Source organism: Hyla sarda, chromosome 4 (genome assembly GCF_029499605.1).
Source record: "Hyla sarda isolate aHylSar1 chromosome 4, aHylSar1.hap1, whole genome shotgun sequence".
Taxonomy (NCBI): domain Eukaryota; kingdom Metazoa; phylum Chordata; class Amphibia; order Anura; family Hylidae; genus Hyla; species Hyla sarda.
Window position 1 is genome coordinate 137562506 of NC_079192.1, and position 17144 is coordinate 137579649.

Sequence of the window (17144 nt, forward strand, 5' to 3'; positions counted from 1 at the left end):
CGCTTGTAGCATCCATACTGTATACTTGTAGGTTTTATGCTGTATACATGCTTGTACACACTTGTAGGATTCATACTACATACGCGCTTGTAGGATTTATACTGTAAACACAGTTGTTGGATTTATACTGTACACACGCTTGTAGGTTTCATATGGTACATACGCTTGTAGCATCCATATTGTACACTCGCTCATAGGTTTCATGCTGTATTCACGCTTGTACACACTTGTAGGATTCATACTACACACGCGCTTGTAGGATTTATGCTGTACACGCGCTCGTAGGAATTATACTTTGCACACGCTCGTAGAACTTATACTGTACACACTTTCGTAGGTTTATAGGGTTCTCACGCTCGTAGAATTCATACTGTACATGCACTCGTAAGAATTGTGCTGGACACCCGCTCGTAGGATTTATATCGTGCATTCTTGTAGGGTTGTATTAGATATGTGCTCGTGGGGATCATGCTGTGCGTGTGCTCGTGGCATGTGTGCCGTACATGCGCTTGCGGTGTTTGTGAGGTTCGCAAGCTTGCAGCGTTTGTGCCGCACACATGCTCATACAGCGCATGGGGTGTGGGCAAGTGCGCAGGTATGTGGTCATAATAGTTACTGCATGCATGCATGTTCTTTGTCATCGGTTGTGGTTGGCCACATGTGCGTTTGTTTGGGTGGTGCATAAACGCATATAGTTGGCCTGAGGATAGGTTCATTCGTAGATTGGTGGTACAGCCACGCATAGCTGTTATATGACAGTTTCGCACATAGTCGTTCTGTACACATCTGTATATAGGTTGGAAAATACATGGCGTAGTTGTTGTTACTGACACGTCTTCAGAACAACAATAACACGACACACAGGCAGTGTATACCCTTTAAGCCTGCCACGCCTGCAGTGGGGGGGGGGGGTACGTTGCATTTTTGTTGTTACTGACACGCCTTCAGCACAACTATAGCATGATACATAGGTGGTGTATACCCATTATACCTGCCACGTCTGCAGGGGGATACATTGCATAGTTGTTGTTACTGACACGTCTTCAGAGCAATGATATTACGACACATAGGTGGCGTATATCCATTATGCCTGCCACGTCTGCAGGAGGGGTACGTCACATAATTGTTACTGACACGCCTTCAGAACAACAATAACACGACACATAGGTGGTGTATACCCACTATACCTGCCACGTCTGCAGGGGGATACATTGCATAATTGTTGTTACTGACACGTCTTCAGAGCGACATTATGACACATAGGTGGTGTATACTCATTATCCCTGCCAAGTCTGCGGGGCGTTACATTGTATAATTGTTGTTACTGACACATCTTCAGAGCAACAACATCACGACACATAGGCCGTGATATACTCATTATTCCTGACATATCTATAAATTAAAAAAATTGAAAAAATTGCCACATATCAGTGCTTTCTAGTTATTGTACAGTGGGACAGACACTGTATGAATAAATTCATGTGTTGTATCATACGTCAGTGCTTCATGTAGTTATATAGTTGTACTGGGCATATGTGTGGATAAGTTGCTCTGTGCATCTGTTCATATAGTTTTGTTCAGTGCATATGCTCACCCATGCAGTTCATTCTAGCCACATGTTCATAGTTTGTTCGGTGCACACGCTCAAAGCGTTATACATACCAGGAATGTGGGAATCCTATCACCCGACGCCCGGGACAAGTAGTTTTGGGCGCCGGGCAGGTGAATTTTTCATACATTTAGCCCTGTATTGGGCTAGCAGGGCCGGACCGACTTCGGTAATCTCATCTCACACCCGCGCTCAGGGTGTATGGAGGGGGCGGCGGCCCCCAGCTGATTTCAGTAGCCGGGGGCCGCTGCTCAGAGAACCCACCCCGTGCCCCAGTCTGTCCTCCTCACACACAGCAGTCATTATGGAGGTGAAGGAGCTCTGCACGGATGTCCTCTCTCCTCTCCCGCTCTGTGTTTTCCCCGTGCAAACTTGCAGCCTCCCTGTGGTAGATGAGGTCCTGTGGAGACAGATCAGGGGGATGGAGCTGTGTGCGGGGGAGGGGAGGAGCTGTGTTCGTCCTCGCTCTCCCCCTGCTTCTTGTGTAATGTAGAAGCAAGTGAGTGTGAACCAGTGTGAAGCTCAGGTGAGGAGTCCGAGCATGCAGGCGGCGGGAAGGGTGGTTGTATATGTATGTATGTAATGTATAATTAAGGGGGGGGGGGTGTAGCGGCAGCGGGTGTATGTGTATGGTTTGAGTGTGTGTGATGTGTGTATATCTGTATGTGTGTATGTAATGTATGATGGGGAAGCAGCGGCGGGTGTATGTATGATGTGTCTGTATGTATGATGTATGTATGTAATATATAATATAGGGGGCAGTGGCCGGTGTATGTATATGTATGGTGTGTGTGTGTGTTATGTATAATATAGGGGCAGTGGCCGGTGTATGTGTGTATGATGTGTCTATGTATGTATATACTGTATAATATAGGGGGCAGTGGCTGGTGGATGTATGTATATACTGTATAATATAGGGGGCAGTGGCCGGTGTATGTATGTGTCTATGTAGGATGTATGTATATACTGTATAATATAGGCGGCAGTGGCCGGTGTATGTATGATGTATGTATGTATATACTGTATAATATAGGGGGCAGTGGCCGGTGTATGTATGGATGACAGCTCTCCCGCCGCTAATAGCCTGGCATGCTGCGATAACCGTGGCCGCTAGTAAACCATTAGATCACCGCTGTCTAAGTTGACAGCAGTGTCTAAAGGGATCTTATAACCATCCCTGGTGGTCTAGTGGGGTGAATCTTACTATTTTGGTTGAAATAATTTTATCTACCAGGACAAGTGGATTTTCTTGAGGGACAAGTAGATTGTGTTCCGCTTTAGTCCCTTGGACAAGTAGTTTTTTTTTCAAATTTACACACCCATGCATACGCCCATATAGTTTTGACTGTGTATACGGTCGCGGGTTGTTGGCGCATGTGGTTGTGGTGTTAGTGAGGTGCATCTGGCCTTGATAATTATGCCGGGCCCATGTTTTATTTTCATGGTCTGCATATGGATCAAGCAGTCATGCTAGGTATATATTTATGGTGCAGGATGGTTCTATTCGGTATAGGTTCATTAGGTACACTTGTTTTATGATGTTTTGCTGTGCTATGTTATGGTATTTAGGCAATACACCCATGTCTTTGACACTGCCCAGGTTTCATGGCATTGGGCGAATCTGCATGGATAATTCGGTGGGTTACTATTTTATTAACATTGAGTAGTGCATACAGAAATATAGCTGGGGTAAGGTTTGTTACTTGCCTAGTCGACAGGTCAAGCATGGTTACGACCTGTCTCAGCTTCAGGTTGACATTGACACTTATATTCATAGACATTGGTTGATTGTTTTTTAATTTCGGCTAAACCAGTCACATCTTCAGGTCAGTCTGGATATAATCTGACATGCCTTTAGGTTGGCGACAATGTCTTTGTTTACGTTGTGTTCTCTCAGCACTTGGTTATGCTACAGGGATAGCATTGTGTTTCCATTGTCAATTGCCACGTCTATAGGTATATCATGGTTATGACCTGTTTTGGTTCAGGGTGACGGTCATAGAGTTAGTTACAGATTTGGTTGAGTCTTTCATTCATGTTTTGGCCTGACACGTCTACAGGTCAGTTCAGTTGTTACCTGACAAGACTTCAGGTCGGCGGTAACATCATCATGTGTCCATATGTTTACGTAGCACTGGGGACATAGCTTGGTTGTGTGGTTGGTTTTGTTTGTCTTGGTTTAGATTGACGATGATAGTAGTCCCATGTTGGTTGAGCCTCATCATCATGTTGCTGCATAAGGGGTTGCATTGCCGTTCACGTCCACAGATTGGTTACAGGTTGGTGACTACGTAGTCTTTGTGTATACATGTTGTTAGCACTTGGAGTTGTGTATACGGGCATAGGGTTGTTCTCAGTTGAGACTTTTCACGTCCACAGCTCACAGAGAGCTTCCAACACGTAGCCTGGAATACTTACGCAATGTTTTACATTAGATACTTAGAGGATGTCTCGTGCCGTTTTATTCCTATTTGCATTCATCGGGTTTTGCTACTCTTCTTTGCATTCAGCATAATACTATCAAAGTATATCTGTCAGGTTTCCAGCATAATATCACGTGGTCTTGCTCTGACAGGGCGTCATTGTTTGCTTTCCATGCCATCAAATCTGTCCTGAAGAGTGCACAAAGAGGGAGGTTGCAAGCCCTCTAGCTGTCAGCTTGGCAGCTGGCTTAGTTAGTTGGTTAGCTGGCACTTTAGGTAATTTCCCATTGGGACATCAGGACAGCTTAACGTTAGAGGCTGCACTGTCCTTCAGTTGTCATGGTTCCTAAGGTTTAGGGGAATTACATGCAGATGCATGGGCATAGTTACAATAACTTTGTAGGGATGTAAATAATTACGTATGGAAATTGTATAGCAGATGAATATTATTGTCAGGTTATCATCATACGGTATTCTCCAAAGTCCCACGAGTGATGCTCAGCTCGAGTGTTGCAAGCTTCGCTTCCGCATGTCAAGGGTCCAACAGGATCAGCCGCTGCCATTGTTTAGGGGGCGGCACTCACTGCTTAGTTGTTTGTCAAGCATGTATGTATTCTTGTTTAAATTCTTTATAGCGATCCGTCCACTATGTGGTCATTCCCTTAGCATTGGGGCTGCTGCACCGACGTCACATCGTGGTGTGCCAGCATACGCAGTTAGGAAATAGGGGTGCTGGGAATTCAGTACTACGTGCACCATACCCCCATTCCATAGTCAGGAATGCACGATGCATTTCAGTCATTGGTCACGGGGTTGTTGCGCGTGTTAGTAGCGCTTTGTTCTGACTATGAGTTTTGCCCTCTATTTTTCAGGTGTACTCCTACGCGGCAGTATATGGCATAACTCAGACTGCCTAGATAGGTAACAGGATGTAGTAGGGAATAGGAGTTTAGTAAAAGGTTCAGTTAGGTAGGCTCGCTATACGATTGAGCACCGACCACAAGTTTTAAGGCTAATTTATTAGCCTGTATTTGTGGGACGGGCGGGATTTCACTATAAGAACCCGCGGCAGTACCTGTGCCTGATGCCGCGGGTTCGTCACGTCCCACCCAACCCTCCCTCAATTTCATTTTCACTCCATGACTATCATTATACATCAGGGTATGCCCTCTATTTTACAGGTGTACTCCTACGTGGCAGTATGTGGCATAACTCAGACTGCCTAGATAGGTTACAGGATGTAGTAGGGAATAGGAGTTTAGTAAAAGGTTCAGTTAGGTAGGCTCGCTATACGATTGAGCACCGACCACAAATTAGATATAAGTCCGCCAGATAGGTCAAATTAACTTCATATTCCTATCGCCACATATAGCCAAAGGATTCAACAAGGTCTATGAATACTGGCCATATGAATATAAATTCACCATACCTCCACATAACAGGTAGAAAATATGTTGGTATTCACAGAGGGCAAGGCATGCGTCCTCAATTACTCAGATAAAATAGTCTAAATTATTCCAGTAACAAGATAGCCAAGATACCATAGAATACCTATAGATGTCACTTCTTACCCCCAGTCCGATGTAGACAAAGATAAAAGCCCCTGCTGCAGGTACACCACACATACCTACTGTTCTGCCTTAAATAACCCTCAGGTATTGCACACAGAGAGGACGCCACGTGCGTTGCTTCCGGTCACATGATCACTGCGCCGTAGCTAATAATATATAAAAAAAACAAAACCAGGCTTACATCAATGTCATGTGGGCGCAAAGTTGCTGACAACACATGGTCAAGCCCTACTGTCAGTATAAACAGTGACACCGCCACGATACTCTATAACCTGGCGTAACGTCACTTCGGTCTCTCGGCACGATCTTATTATAGCGTCCTATTGCCTTGGTTGCCACACACATCACATGGCAGCATCCCCATTGTTTATAGAGGGGATTTAAAATGAACGTAGCGCCTAAATTACCCGGGTATCCATTGGAGAATAACGCAACTCAATAAAAATTTGAAATTTAACTAAAGTAAATAAAGATAGGGAAAAGAAGAAAAAAGGAGATTAAACATCCCAAAACAAGTATATACAGACTCACTGTATACCAATTAGGTATTACAATAATCAGATGATATAAAAATGTTTGCTAATTTGAGCCAATTTATTCAAATAAGGCTTTCTCGCAATTTAGATCACAAAAGTGTCAACTATCAATATATCAGACTCTGCGATCAACATTGATCACGGAGACTGACATCATTATGGGCTTTGTTTTTCGAGACACCCCAGTCTCAAAAGCAGAAGGTATAAGTTACAGAAGAACTTTTAGATAGAGGGGAGGGTACTACACGAAGCAACTATACGTAAGGCGTTCATTGAGGCCCAGAGGGGCTACCGATCGCATTCTAAAAATCTATTTGGATTCCTTTTGAAGAATGCGTTTGTCCCAAGCTCCTCCTCTGGGAGATTTCCGAACCACTTCTATAGCACAAAAGGATATACCCCTCACATCACCTCCATGTCTCTCCCACATGTGCATGGGGGCATCTCTCCTATTCTGTTTATCACGTACGTGCTCATGGATTTTCTTCTTAAAGGCTTGTTTCGTCTTCCCTATATACTGCAGAGGGCGGCAGGATACGCAGATGACAAGACAAGTCAAACACAGGCCGAGGCTGTATATTTGGCCTTTAAAGTGTAAACTTTATATGAAACATCTACATTGCTTTGTGTGTTTCTGCTTATTTTTGTCATACATAAATCTGCTCCATATAGATATTACTATCTTCTTACTCTTTGAGAAATCCCCAGCCCTTTGTGTAAACTGTATTTGTGATCCCCTGATGAACCGCTGTATATAAGATACACAGGGAAACACGTTGGGATATATACAGGTGTTCATCATTGGAGAATTATGTTCTTTTGATATATTTATAAGTTATTTATGGGATAGCGTTTTTCTACTTTAATAAATTGTTATGCAGGGCTGTGGAGTCGGTAGATAAATGTTCAGACTCCAACACCTCCTGTATTAATATGCAAATGTATTTTATACATTCCTTGAAGGAAAGAAAGGCAACATACATGTCATAACCACAGGACTACTGGCTGGGAAGCCAACAGTCTACTGTATTGAACAGTTTGTGTGCTGATCTGCTGCTGAAGATAGGGCAGTGGGAGGATCCAGGAAGGGGCATTTATTATAAAACATGATTTCCCTAGTAGAATCCCATAGTCATGTTTAAAGTTTTAAGCTAACAATCGAGTTTACAAGTTTTTATAGCCTTAGCTGAATGACAGCAGTTTTTCCAATGGTTTACAGCTTCAGTCTGTAACTATTGACCCTCCATTCCCTTCACTCATACAAGTGTCTCTAGTCCTGCAAAAAACATATTTACTTAATCCCTTATCAGTGAGAGGCTAGGTTACCCATGGGTTCCCTGTAACAGCAGAACACAACACTATGTAAAGTACAAGTATTGCCGCTCCTAATTGTGCGTTGCGTGCCATATAGTGAAGCACGTGAAAAGCATGCTTCTTCACGGTCACTGAACGTGTTCATTTTGCGGATACGTGAGACACTGCATGCATTGGTCTTTAATCTTAAAGAAGAGAAGTCATTAATTATAACTTTTTGTGAATTGGGACATTTAAACTTGCCTTTTTTTTTTTTTTATTCCAATCTAAATTTAGTAGGAATTTATGCATTGTTCTCCGACTCCAGGTACCCAAAATTTCGTTCAACTTTGACTCCAACTCCACAGCACTGGTTATATGAGCTTCATGAATTTAGTGGTTTTTTGGACTTTATAACTTAATATCTGGGGGCAAAAACATCCACCGGTGATGGTGAGGATAATGATTTTAGCATATATAACATGTTGTGAAGCATTATATATGCTAAAATTTACTGATTGGTTCCCTTTTAAGAGTTAATGGATTTTATAAAAAAAAATATTTTAAACTATTTTGTTATTTTAACAGATTTTTCCAGCTTCAGAAGGAAACAGCCACCAAACTTCAGAGGCCATCCAACTAAAATACAATCCATACCAGTTAAATGTTATACAAAAAGATGTTGCCAAACAAGATCTTATAAGAAGAGATGACAACTATGGGGATCTCCAGAGAGAGTTCCTGGATACTGGTGAATGTAAGATAGACTTATACATTTACTTTCTTGCCCAGTGTTCAGACTGGGCATGGAGAGGCATTGCTGGGTGATGGTGTCTGAGGACCAATGCATCTGCGTCTGTATTACCCAGTGTGCAACTTAAGATCGAGCATTTGCTTTTCTTAATAATAATAATGATATTTTTTGTATTTTTAGATAAAACAAATAATATACAATTTGTGCAACTACAAGTTCTTTACAAGGCTAGAGGGAGACAATTAGAAGAATTAAATGCAAAGTTAGAAGAAAGTGAGCGACAGCTGAGATACCTAAGTCATCAGTTTACTTTAGTCAAAGGTAAAATTGTAACTTTTTTTTTGTTCGTTCATTTTAAAGGGTTTTGTTTAAACTTTAATTTGTTTGTTTTGCAGAGTCATATTTAAAATCTAGTGTGAATGTAGCTAATGCAAAGTATGCTATCTTTAGCTAAATTGTTCCTATTGTCCAATATTGTTACAATTTTTTTCTATTTTAACATTTGCTTCATATAAAAAAAAACTCGCTTGTTGTGAGGAGAAATGTACATTGTGAAGTGTGCTGGAAGCCTCAGCTCATTACTTAGCTTATTAATGTAGTGGTTGTGCCAGCTCAGCCCGGTCGCTGTAATTCGCCGGTCAATTTGACCAGTGAATCTCAGCATTTCCTTGTCATTCGGGTCTCTGGTGACCCAATGACCCGGAAGAGGAAGGTGTTTGGTGATAAGACACTCCACCCACCTCCCTCCACATGTAGGTGGCAATGATGCCAACCTCCAGGACCGCTGTGATTGGTTGGTCAGTAAGACCGAACAATCACAGGCACTAGCGGGAGGGGTAACCTCCCGTTACCCCGCTCTGTCCACTCACACTAGGAAGTGAGTGACCAGGTAAAAAAAAAAAAAAAAAAAAAATAATAATAATAATAATAATAATAATAATAATAATAATTTTAAATTATTTATTTTTTGAAACCGCACCCCCAAAGTCGCTTTCTGAGGGTACACAGCACCTTCAGCTGCATGACCCGGGCCCTTGTTTAGGGTGCTGTGGTCTGCCTCAACCTTTTTTTGGGGCACAGAAAGGCCTCTCAAATCCTTACAGAAAGGCCTCTCAAATCCTTTTCGAACTGAAATAGTCCCTGAAAAATTCAGATTTTTAAATATTTTATTTTTTTGTCAAAATATGGAAAATTGCTGATATTAATGCTTAACGTGATGGAGGTCAGATTTGCAAACAACGGCTTGGTTCTTACAGTCCAAATGGGCTTCGTCCTTCAGCGGTTAACGCAGTGGTAATGGATTTATCAACTGCAACTTTTGTGGCTTTGTTGCACTATTTGAAACACTACATAAATGTACACAAGCTAAAAGCATGTGTACACAATGGCTGTTCTCAGGTGATTTGTGTAGGACAAATGTATCACAGATTGTGAGACTGCATAAATTTGTTCTGGGATAACAGAAACCACCAGAGAAAATCCTGTGCACCTACAGTAGAGGCCAAACGTTTGGACACACCTTCTCATTCAGAGTTTTCTTTATTTTCAGGACTATGAACATTGTAGACTCACATTGAAGGCATTCAAACTATGAATTAACACATGTGGAATTATATACATAACAAAGTGTGAAACAACTGAAAATATGTGATATTCTAGGTTCTTCAAAGTAGCCACCTTTTGCTTTGATTACTGCTTTGCACACTCTTGGCATTCTCTTGTTGAGATTCAGGAGGTAGTCACCTGAAATGGTTCTCACTTCACAGGTGTGCTGGTGTGAAGGAGGAGGTGTGATGGTGTGGGGGTGCTTTGCTGGTGACACTGTTGGGAATTTATTCAAAATTGAAGGCCTACTGAACCAGCATGGCTACCACAGCATCTTGCAGCGGCATGCTATTCCATCCGGTTTGCGTTTAGTTGGACCATCATTTATTTTTCAACAGGACAATGACCCCAAACACACCTCCAGGCTGTGTAAGGGCTATTTGACCAAGAAGGAGAGTGATGGGGTGCTGTGCCAGATGACCTGGCCTCCACAGTCACCGGACCTGAACCCAATTGAGATGGTTTTGGGGTGAGCTGGTCGCAGAGTGAAGACAAAAGGGCCAACAAGTGCTAAGCATCTCTGGGAACTCCTTCAAGACTGTTGGAAGAGCATTTCAGGTGACCTCTTGAAGCTCATCAAGAGAATGCCAAGAGTGTGCAAAGAGATGATTAGAGTAATTAGAGATGAGCGAATTGACAGTAAATTCGATTTGTCACAAACTTCTCGGCTCAGCAGTTGATGACTTATCCTGCATAAATTAGTTCAGCTTTCAGGTGCTCCGGTGGGCTGGAAAAGGTGGATACAGTCCTAGGAAAGAGTCTCCTAGGTCTGTATCCACCTTTTCCAGCCCACGGGAGCACCTGAAAGCTGAACTCATTTATGCTGGATAAGTCATCAACTGTCGAGCCGAGAAGTTCGTGTCTAATCGAATTTACTGTAAATTCGCTTATCTCTAGCAGTAATCAAAGCAAAAGGTGGCTAGAACCTAGAATAAGACATATTTTCACACTTTTTTGTTATGTCTATAATTCCACGTGTTAATTCATAGTTTTGATGCCTTCAATGTGAATCTACAATTTTCATAGTCATAAAAATAAAGAAAACTCTGAATGAGAAGGTGTGTCTAAACTTTTGGTCTGTACTGTACATGGATTTCACAGCCAGGTAATGATAAATTCCCCTTAATGATACCAGCCTTTTGTGTGGGCTGAATCAGCGTTAAAATATTATGAGATGATATTACTAATACAATATCTTATTGAGGTTGCTAGATCTGGGAATATAATTTGTTTTATATATATATATTAAATTTCTGTCCTATGCTAAAAAAGTCTTGGGTGATGGGCACACTTATTATAGAAATATCTACTTTGTTTGTATCTAGAAGGTGGAGCAGCACTCAAAGTATGCAGGTGAGCGGGTGCAAGCTGAGGTCAGACCTTGGTCTTTGGTCCCCGCTGGATATGTTAATAGATGCACAGAAGCACTCCATAGTAAAGTGATCACATGGTGGCTTTCTTCAATCACCAAAGTGTAGCAACGTTTCGGTCACCACTCGTGACCTTTATCAAGTTTGTATAAATATTTTATGCTGGTCGCCTATTATAAGAAATATCATATATATATTTTATTTAATCAGATGAAAAGGATGGAGTGGCAATAAGTTTCCAAGAATCACAGACTTTGCTTCAGAATACTAAAGAGGTTGAGCTGCAGTTACGAGGCCAGGTAGCGGCTCTAGAGAAAACAGTTGCTGGTCTCACCACAAATGATGAACAGGTAAGTAGTCTTAAGAAATGAAGAAAAACAAGAGACTTTGTTCCCTTCATGTCTGACCCATTAACTTGTGGTATACCACTCAGGACCTTCTTTTATTAGCCAGAACAGCAGCTGTAAAGAGGGTCTCTCCCAGTGGAGGAATTGCGGTATCAGTCATTACACAGACCACTGATTTCTGTTGATGTTGTGTAATCTTTCCTTTCTTTTGCAATGATTACAGATAGGGTTTTTTTTTTATTTTATTTATTAAACATGTCCATAATGCACCTTCTATCTCAGAAGCAATGATCACCTTTTCACATCATAACTGATAAAGATGATTTGTGGGGTCTGAAATCTGGAGCCCCTGCTTATGAGAGTCCCATTTCTCCATTCAAACTGCTCTACACATCAGTATCGCCATGAAGTAGAATAAGGATACGGGATGCCCATTATAGTGAGTGCTAGGGGGCCTAGAACAATAATCATACAATTAATTAATTTATTTGTAAACTTGCAATAGAAACGATTTCTGAAAACTTATCTTTGAAGGCATACTTGCGCATTATTTATCATACATCGTGAGACTATGAGAAATGATGTACGTAACCGCAACACAGGTTACTTGAAAAATGACACAATAACCAAAGAGGGTGCAAAAGGTTCATCCTACCATTTTTAAGTCCCCATATTAATGTATGCTAATGCATGAGTCTATCCACCTTGTATATCAAAGCTGGAACATCTTGTAAGCCTATAAATGTTTTTTCTCTATCTGCTCCATTGGGGGACACAGACCGTGGGTGTATGCTGTTGTCTCTAGGAGGTATGACACTATGGCAACAAAAAAAGTCAGCTCCTCCCAACAGGATATACCCGCCTCCAGGCCCTGAGGTAATCAGTTTTAGCTTAGTGTCTTAAGGAGGTGGGCATGGTCTGGATTTCTCCAGACCAGGTCTTATGTTTTTTTTCTTTTCCTAGTTAGGGAATGTGTTAGTTTTTTATTCCCTTTTCTTTCACGTTTTCAGGTGGGGACTCAGGAACTGTGGCTCACTGTTTCCCCATTGCGATTGAGGGGGCACAGACATTGCGTATATGCGCTGTTAACCCCCTCTCGCCAACGGTCAGCGCCTGGGGTTGTACCTCATGGGTCCGGGTCCCCCTATTTCCCTGCTCGCCTCACTCGCACATGGTAGCGTGTTGCAGGTAACAGAAGGCTGACTGAAGACTTCACAGAAGACTCAATTAGGGAAGTTCTTCTGACCAGGTGAGTATATATTTTTCTCCCTTTAGGTGCTGACTTGCAACCTCTGGAGACCCTAATTTTTTGGCCCACCTTTCAGGATCTAAGGGGCTGGCCTGTATTGGGGCTCTATCTTTATTCAAGCAGGGGCGAGCAATGGCATTTTGGGCAAGAAGGGGTTACTTGGCTACTTTATTTTAAGTACATGTGTGTGTGTTTTTATACTATGCGGCTGTCAGCCGCAGCACTTACTATGCGGCTGACAGCCGCTGCGTTTGTACTGTTCAGCGCACGGAGCGCCGACTTACTTTCAGTTTCGGCAGCACAGCTGCCGGCGGACTTGTGTATCGCCCGCTCACTTCCCCACGGGCGCAGACGCGAAGGACATGTGCGCCCGGGGCAAGGAGCGGGCGCCATTACTGTTCTTCTTCACGGCGGCCGAGGCACTATAGCTCCGCCCAAAGGGCCACTGGAGCTTACTGGGGGCGCGAATCACCCTCCAATCAGCGCCGTGCGTGCGATTTTCGGGGGGGCAGAGGCCAATTAAACAGAGCCTCTGCTCCAGGCACGCCCCTCTTTGGCTATTGGCTGGCCTGTTTCTCCCTCTCTTTCACTCAGAGCGGAGTTCTCCTCTCAGCAGCTGCCGCAGGGGACACAGACTCGGGTGAGAGAGTTTTTTTTTTTTTCATTATGTCTGTACCCAGAACTGTTCCTCCCTCTAAACAGACTACTGGAGCATTAGTTTCCTATTTTGTCTGTAAGATCTGTAATGCCAAAATGCCTGGTTCTGCTGAATCCACTTGCACTGCCTGCTCCTCTGCTGCCCCAGACCCCATGGTACCCCCGGATGTTCTTTCAGTTCCGGTGGATTCGGCCGCCCCTCCAGCCTGGGGTTCTTCCCTATCCCAGTATATGGCTGACTTGACTCAAGTCTCCCTTTCGGTGACTGAGGCCTCCCGTGACGTGGTGTCTTCCTTGAAGAAGTCTGCCCTGCGCCGGCCCTCTAAAGAGCCCGCTCCCCTTCTCCACATACCTCACGCTCTCAAAAGCGTACTAGGGGTGCATCATCTGACTCTTCCATTGAGTCTTCAGGTAGACGTGGGCGCTCCCCTTGTGGGTCCCACCCCTCCGGGTCTGGTCACAAACGTTGCTCCTCCAGAGGACGTTCCCGCAGTCGCCACTCTGCCTCGCCAGAGCAGAGTATCCACTCGTTCACATTCTCCTGGTGAACTGGCAGATGAGGCTTTCAAATCGGCATCTGACTCAGAGGACCGCTTGGATTCAATTGAAACGGTGAACTCATTGGTTGCGGCCATAAGAGATACCTTTCACTTAGAGGACCCAGGATCTTCGAAAGTGACTCCTGAAGTATCCTTTCATCGTGCTAAACCGGCACCTCAAAGGTTCAGCTCTCACTCTGAATTTGACACCCTTCTGGAATCTGCATGGAAACATCCAGACAAGAGGTTCCCTGGAATGAAGAAGGTTCAGGTGCGTTACCCATTCGACAAGGACCTTGTCTCTAAGGTGGTTCCCCTCCCTCGGTGGATCCACCAATTTCCCGCCTCTCTAAGGCTACCACACTGCCACTGGAAGATGCGATTGCCTTCAGGGACCCAACGGACAAGAAGGTGGAGTCCTTAGCGAAGTTTGCCTCTGAAGCAGCAGGCTCTTCTCTTCTTCCCACCTTCGCCTCGGCTTGGGTGTTCAAAGCCCTATCGTTGTGGTGCTCAAAGATCCGTCAGGGTATCCAGGCGGGATTCCCCCCCCCAGAGGATCTGTCTGCTTTGGTTATCCAATGCTCTAAAGCTGGGGAATTTCTGTGCACAGCTTCTATGCAGTCAGCCTGTTGTGCTGCCTTTGCTGTGGGTCACCTAGTGGCCCTCCGCCGTTCCATGTGGCTTAAGGCTTGGGATGCGGATGCCGCTTCCAAAAGGTCTCTCACGAGAATTCCATTTACTGGTGCCTGTTTTTTTGTCAAGCGCCTTGACAAGATTATTTCTGAGGCAACAGGGGGCAAGAGTTCCTTGTTGCCTCAAAATAAGGTCGCTCTACTTCCCTGAGGAAGTCCTCTTCCTTTCGGTCCTTTTTGGACTTTTGGCCCCAATAAGGGGTCGAGGCAGGCGCCTTCGCGGGACAAGAAGGCCCCCTCGTTCCGGGCACACTCGTCTTGGGAGTTGGACACCAACGGTTCCGGACGTTTTGTTGCCAAGTCGGGCAACCGCAAACCCACTTCCGCATGAAGCGATGCCCCCACCAGCAATTTTTTCTCGGGTTGGAGGTCGTCTCTTATTTTTTCGAGACATCTGGACCACACACATTCAGGACTCTTGGGTCAAGGACATGGTATCCAATGGATACCGAATCGAGTTTGCCTCCCTCCCGAGGGATCGTTTTTTTCAGTCCCGTGCTCCCCGGTCTCCTTCTCTGGTGAAGCAGTTTCAGGAGGCTCTCCGGTCCCAGCTTCTCCAGGGGGTTATTGTCCCCGTTCCTCCAAGGGAATGTTTTCGGGGTTTCTATTCCAATCTTTTTGTGGTTCCCAAGAAGGGCGGTTCGGTGCGGCCAATCCTGGACCTCAAGCGTCTCAACCGTCATCTTCTCATCCGCCACTTTCGAATGGAATCCCTCCGTTCGGTAGTGGCATCCATGGAGAATTTCTTTCAAAGATGCCTACCTCCATGTTCCAATATTTCCTGGCCATCAATGGTACCTCCATTTTGCGGTTCCGGAGGGGCATTTTCAATTCGTAGCCCTCCCCTTTGGTCTGGCCACTGCTCCTCGGGTCTTTACCAAGATCCTTGCACCAGTGATAGCCCTGTTGCGGTCGAGGGGAGTCTCAGTAATCCCTTACCTAGACAACCTTCTCATCAAGGCTCCCACCAGAGTCCAGACCCTGGAGAATGTGGATCTCACCCTCCAGACCCTGGATCGCTTCGGGTGGATGGTAAACAGGGACAAGTCTGTCCTTTCTCCCACTCAGTCTCTGATCTTCCTGGGACTTCCATTCAACACGGCCTCTGCCAGGATTTGGCTTCTGCCGGACAAACGTCTGACTCTCCTGTCAGGAGTCCGCTCCCTTCGGGCCCAGGTCCCAGTTTCCATCCGCGTTTGCATGGAAGTCTTGGGTCTGATGGTAGCGGCCATGGAGGCCGTACCCTTTGCCCAGTTTCATTACCGTCCCCTTCAACTGGCGATTCTCTCTCGATGGAACAGATCTCCTCTGCCTCTCGATCGCAAGATTGCTCTCCCTAGTTGGATCCGTCAGTCTCTGCTCTGGTGGCTCCGCTCCCCCCCTTCTTTTTCAGGGGTGATCATTTCTTTCCCTCCACTGGCAGGTGGTTACAACGGATGCCAGTCTGTCGGGCTGGGGCGGTGTGTTCAGGGACTGGACGGTTCAAGGCCTCTGGTCTCCCCGGGAAGCTCTTCTTCCGATAAACATCTTGGAACTGAGGGCGATTCTTCTTTGCCTTCTTCATTGGGAGTCCCTCCTTCAGTCCCGCCCTGTCCACATCCAGTCGGACAATGCCACGGCCGTGCCGTACATAAATCGGCAAGGTGGCACTTGCAGCTCTGCAGCCATGGCCGAGGTGACGAAGATTCTCATCTGGGCGGAAAACAAGGTTCCATTCGGACCTTCTGTCTCAGGGTCCTTTTTGCCCCCCCAATTTACAGTCACTGCATTTGACAGCGTGGCGGTTGAGACCGCGGTTTCTCTTCCCAATTCATTCGCACCATGCTCAGGGCTTGTAAACCTTCCTCGGCAAAGATTTACCACCGTACTTGGCGGTCTTATTTTTGTTGGTGTGAAGCTCAGGTTTTGTCTCCTGTTACTTTTTCTGTTCCCCGTCTTCTCTCTTTCTTGCAGTCGGGTTTGGAACTGTGGTTGTCTCTCAGTTCCCTTAAGGGTCAGGTTTCAGCCCTTTCTATTCTTTTCCAGCGTCCTCTGGCTTCTAATTCTCATGTCAGGACCATTCTTCAAGGAGTGGCGCATGCTGCTCCTCCTTATCGGTCACCTTCTCCCCCTTGGGACTTGAAACTGGTTCTGGGGGTCCTCCAAGGTGAACCTTTTGAACCCCTTAGGGAGGTGTCCCTGCGCCTCCTTTCTTGGAAAGTGGCGTTTCTTGTTGCTATCACCTCCATTCGGAGAGTGTCTGAATTGGCAGCTCTCTCCTGCCGTTCTCCATTTCTGGTGATTCATCAGGACAAGGTTGTCTTCCGGCCAGATCCTTGCTTTTTGCCTAAGGTGGTTTCGGCCTTTCATATTAATGAGGACATTGTTCTTCCGTCCTTCTGTCCCGCTCCTTCTCATCTCAAGGAGCATTTACTCCACAAACTGGATGTAGTTCGGGCTGTTAGTTCTTACCTCTCTATCACTTCTTCGTTTCGTCAGTGCGATTCCTTTTTCGTCCTT

At 45.0% G+C, this 17144-nt stretch overlaps 1 protein-coding gene across 3 annotated transcripts in view; it reads left to right on the top strand.

The window, feature by feature from the left end:
- Nucleotides 1–17144, top strand: part of CEP152 (centrosomal protein 152) — a 98323-nt gene that overhangs the window by 12265 nt on the left and 68914 nt on the right. For all 3 annotated transcript variants that reach the window (XM_056572264.1, XM_056572266.1, XM_056572265.1), the window contains exons 6-8: nt 8021–8189; nt 8367–8507; nt 11372–11511. In XM_056572264.1, the coding sequence (XP_056428239.1) occupies nt 8021–8189; nt 8367–8507; nt 11372–11511 (450 nt within the window). The remainder of the gene's footprint in view (nt 1–8020; nt 8190–8366; nt 8508–11371; nt 11512–17144) is intronic.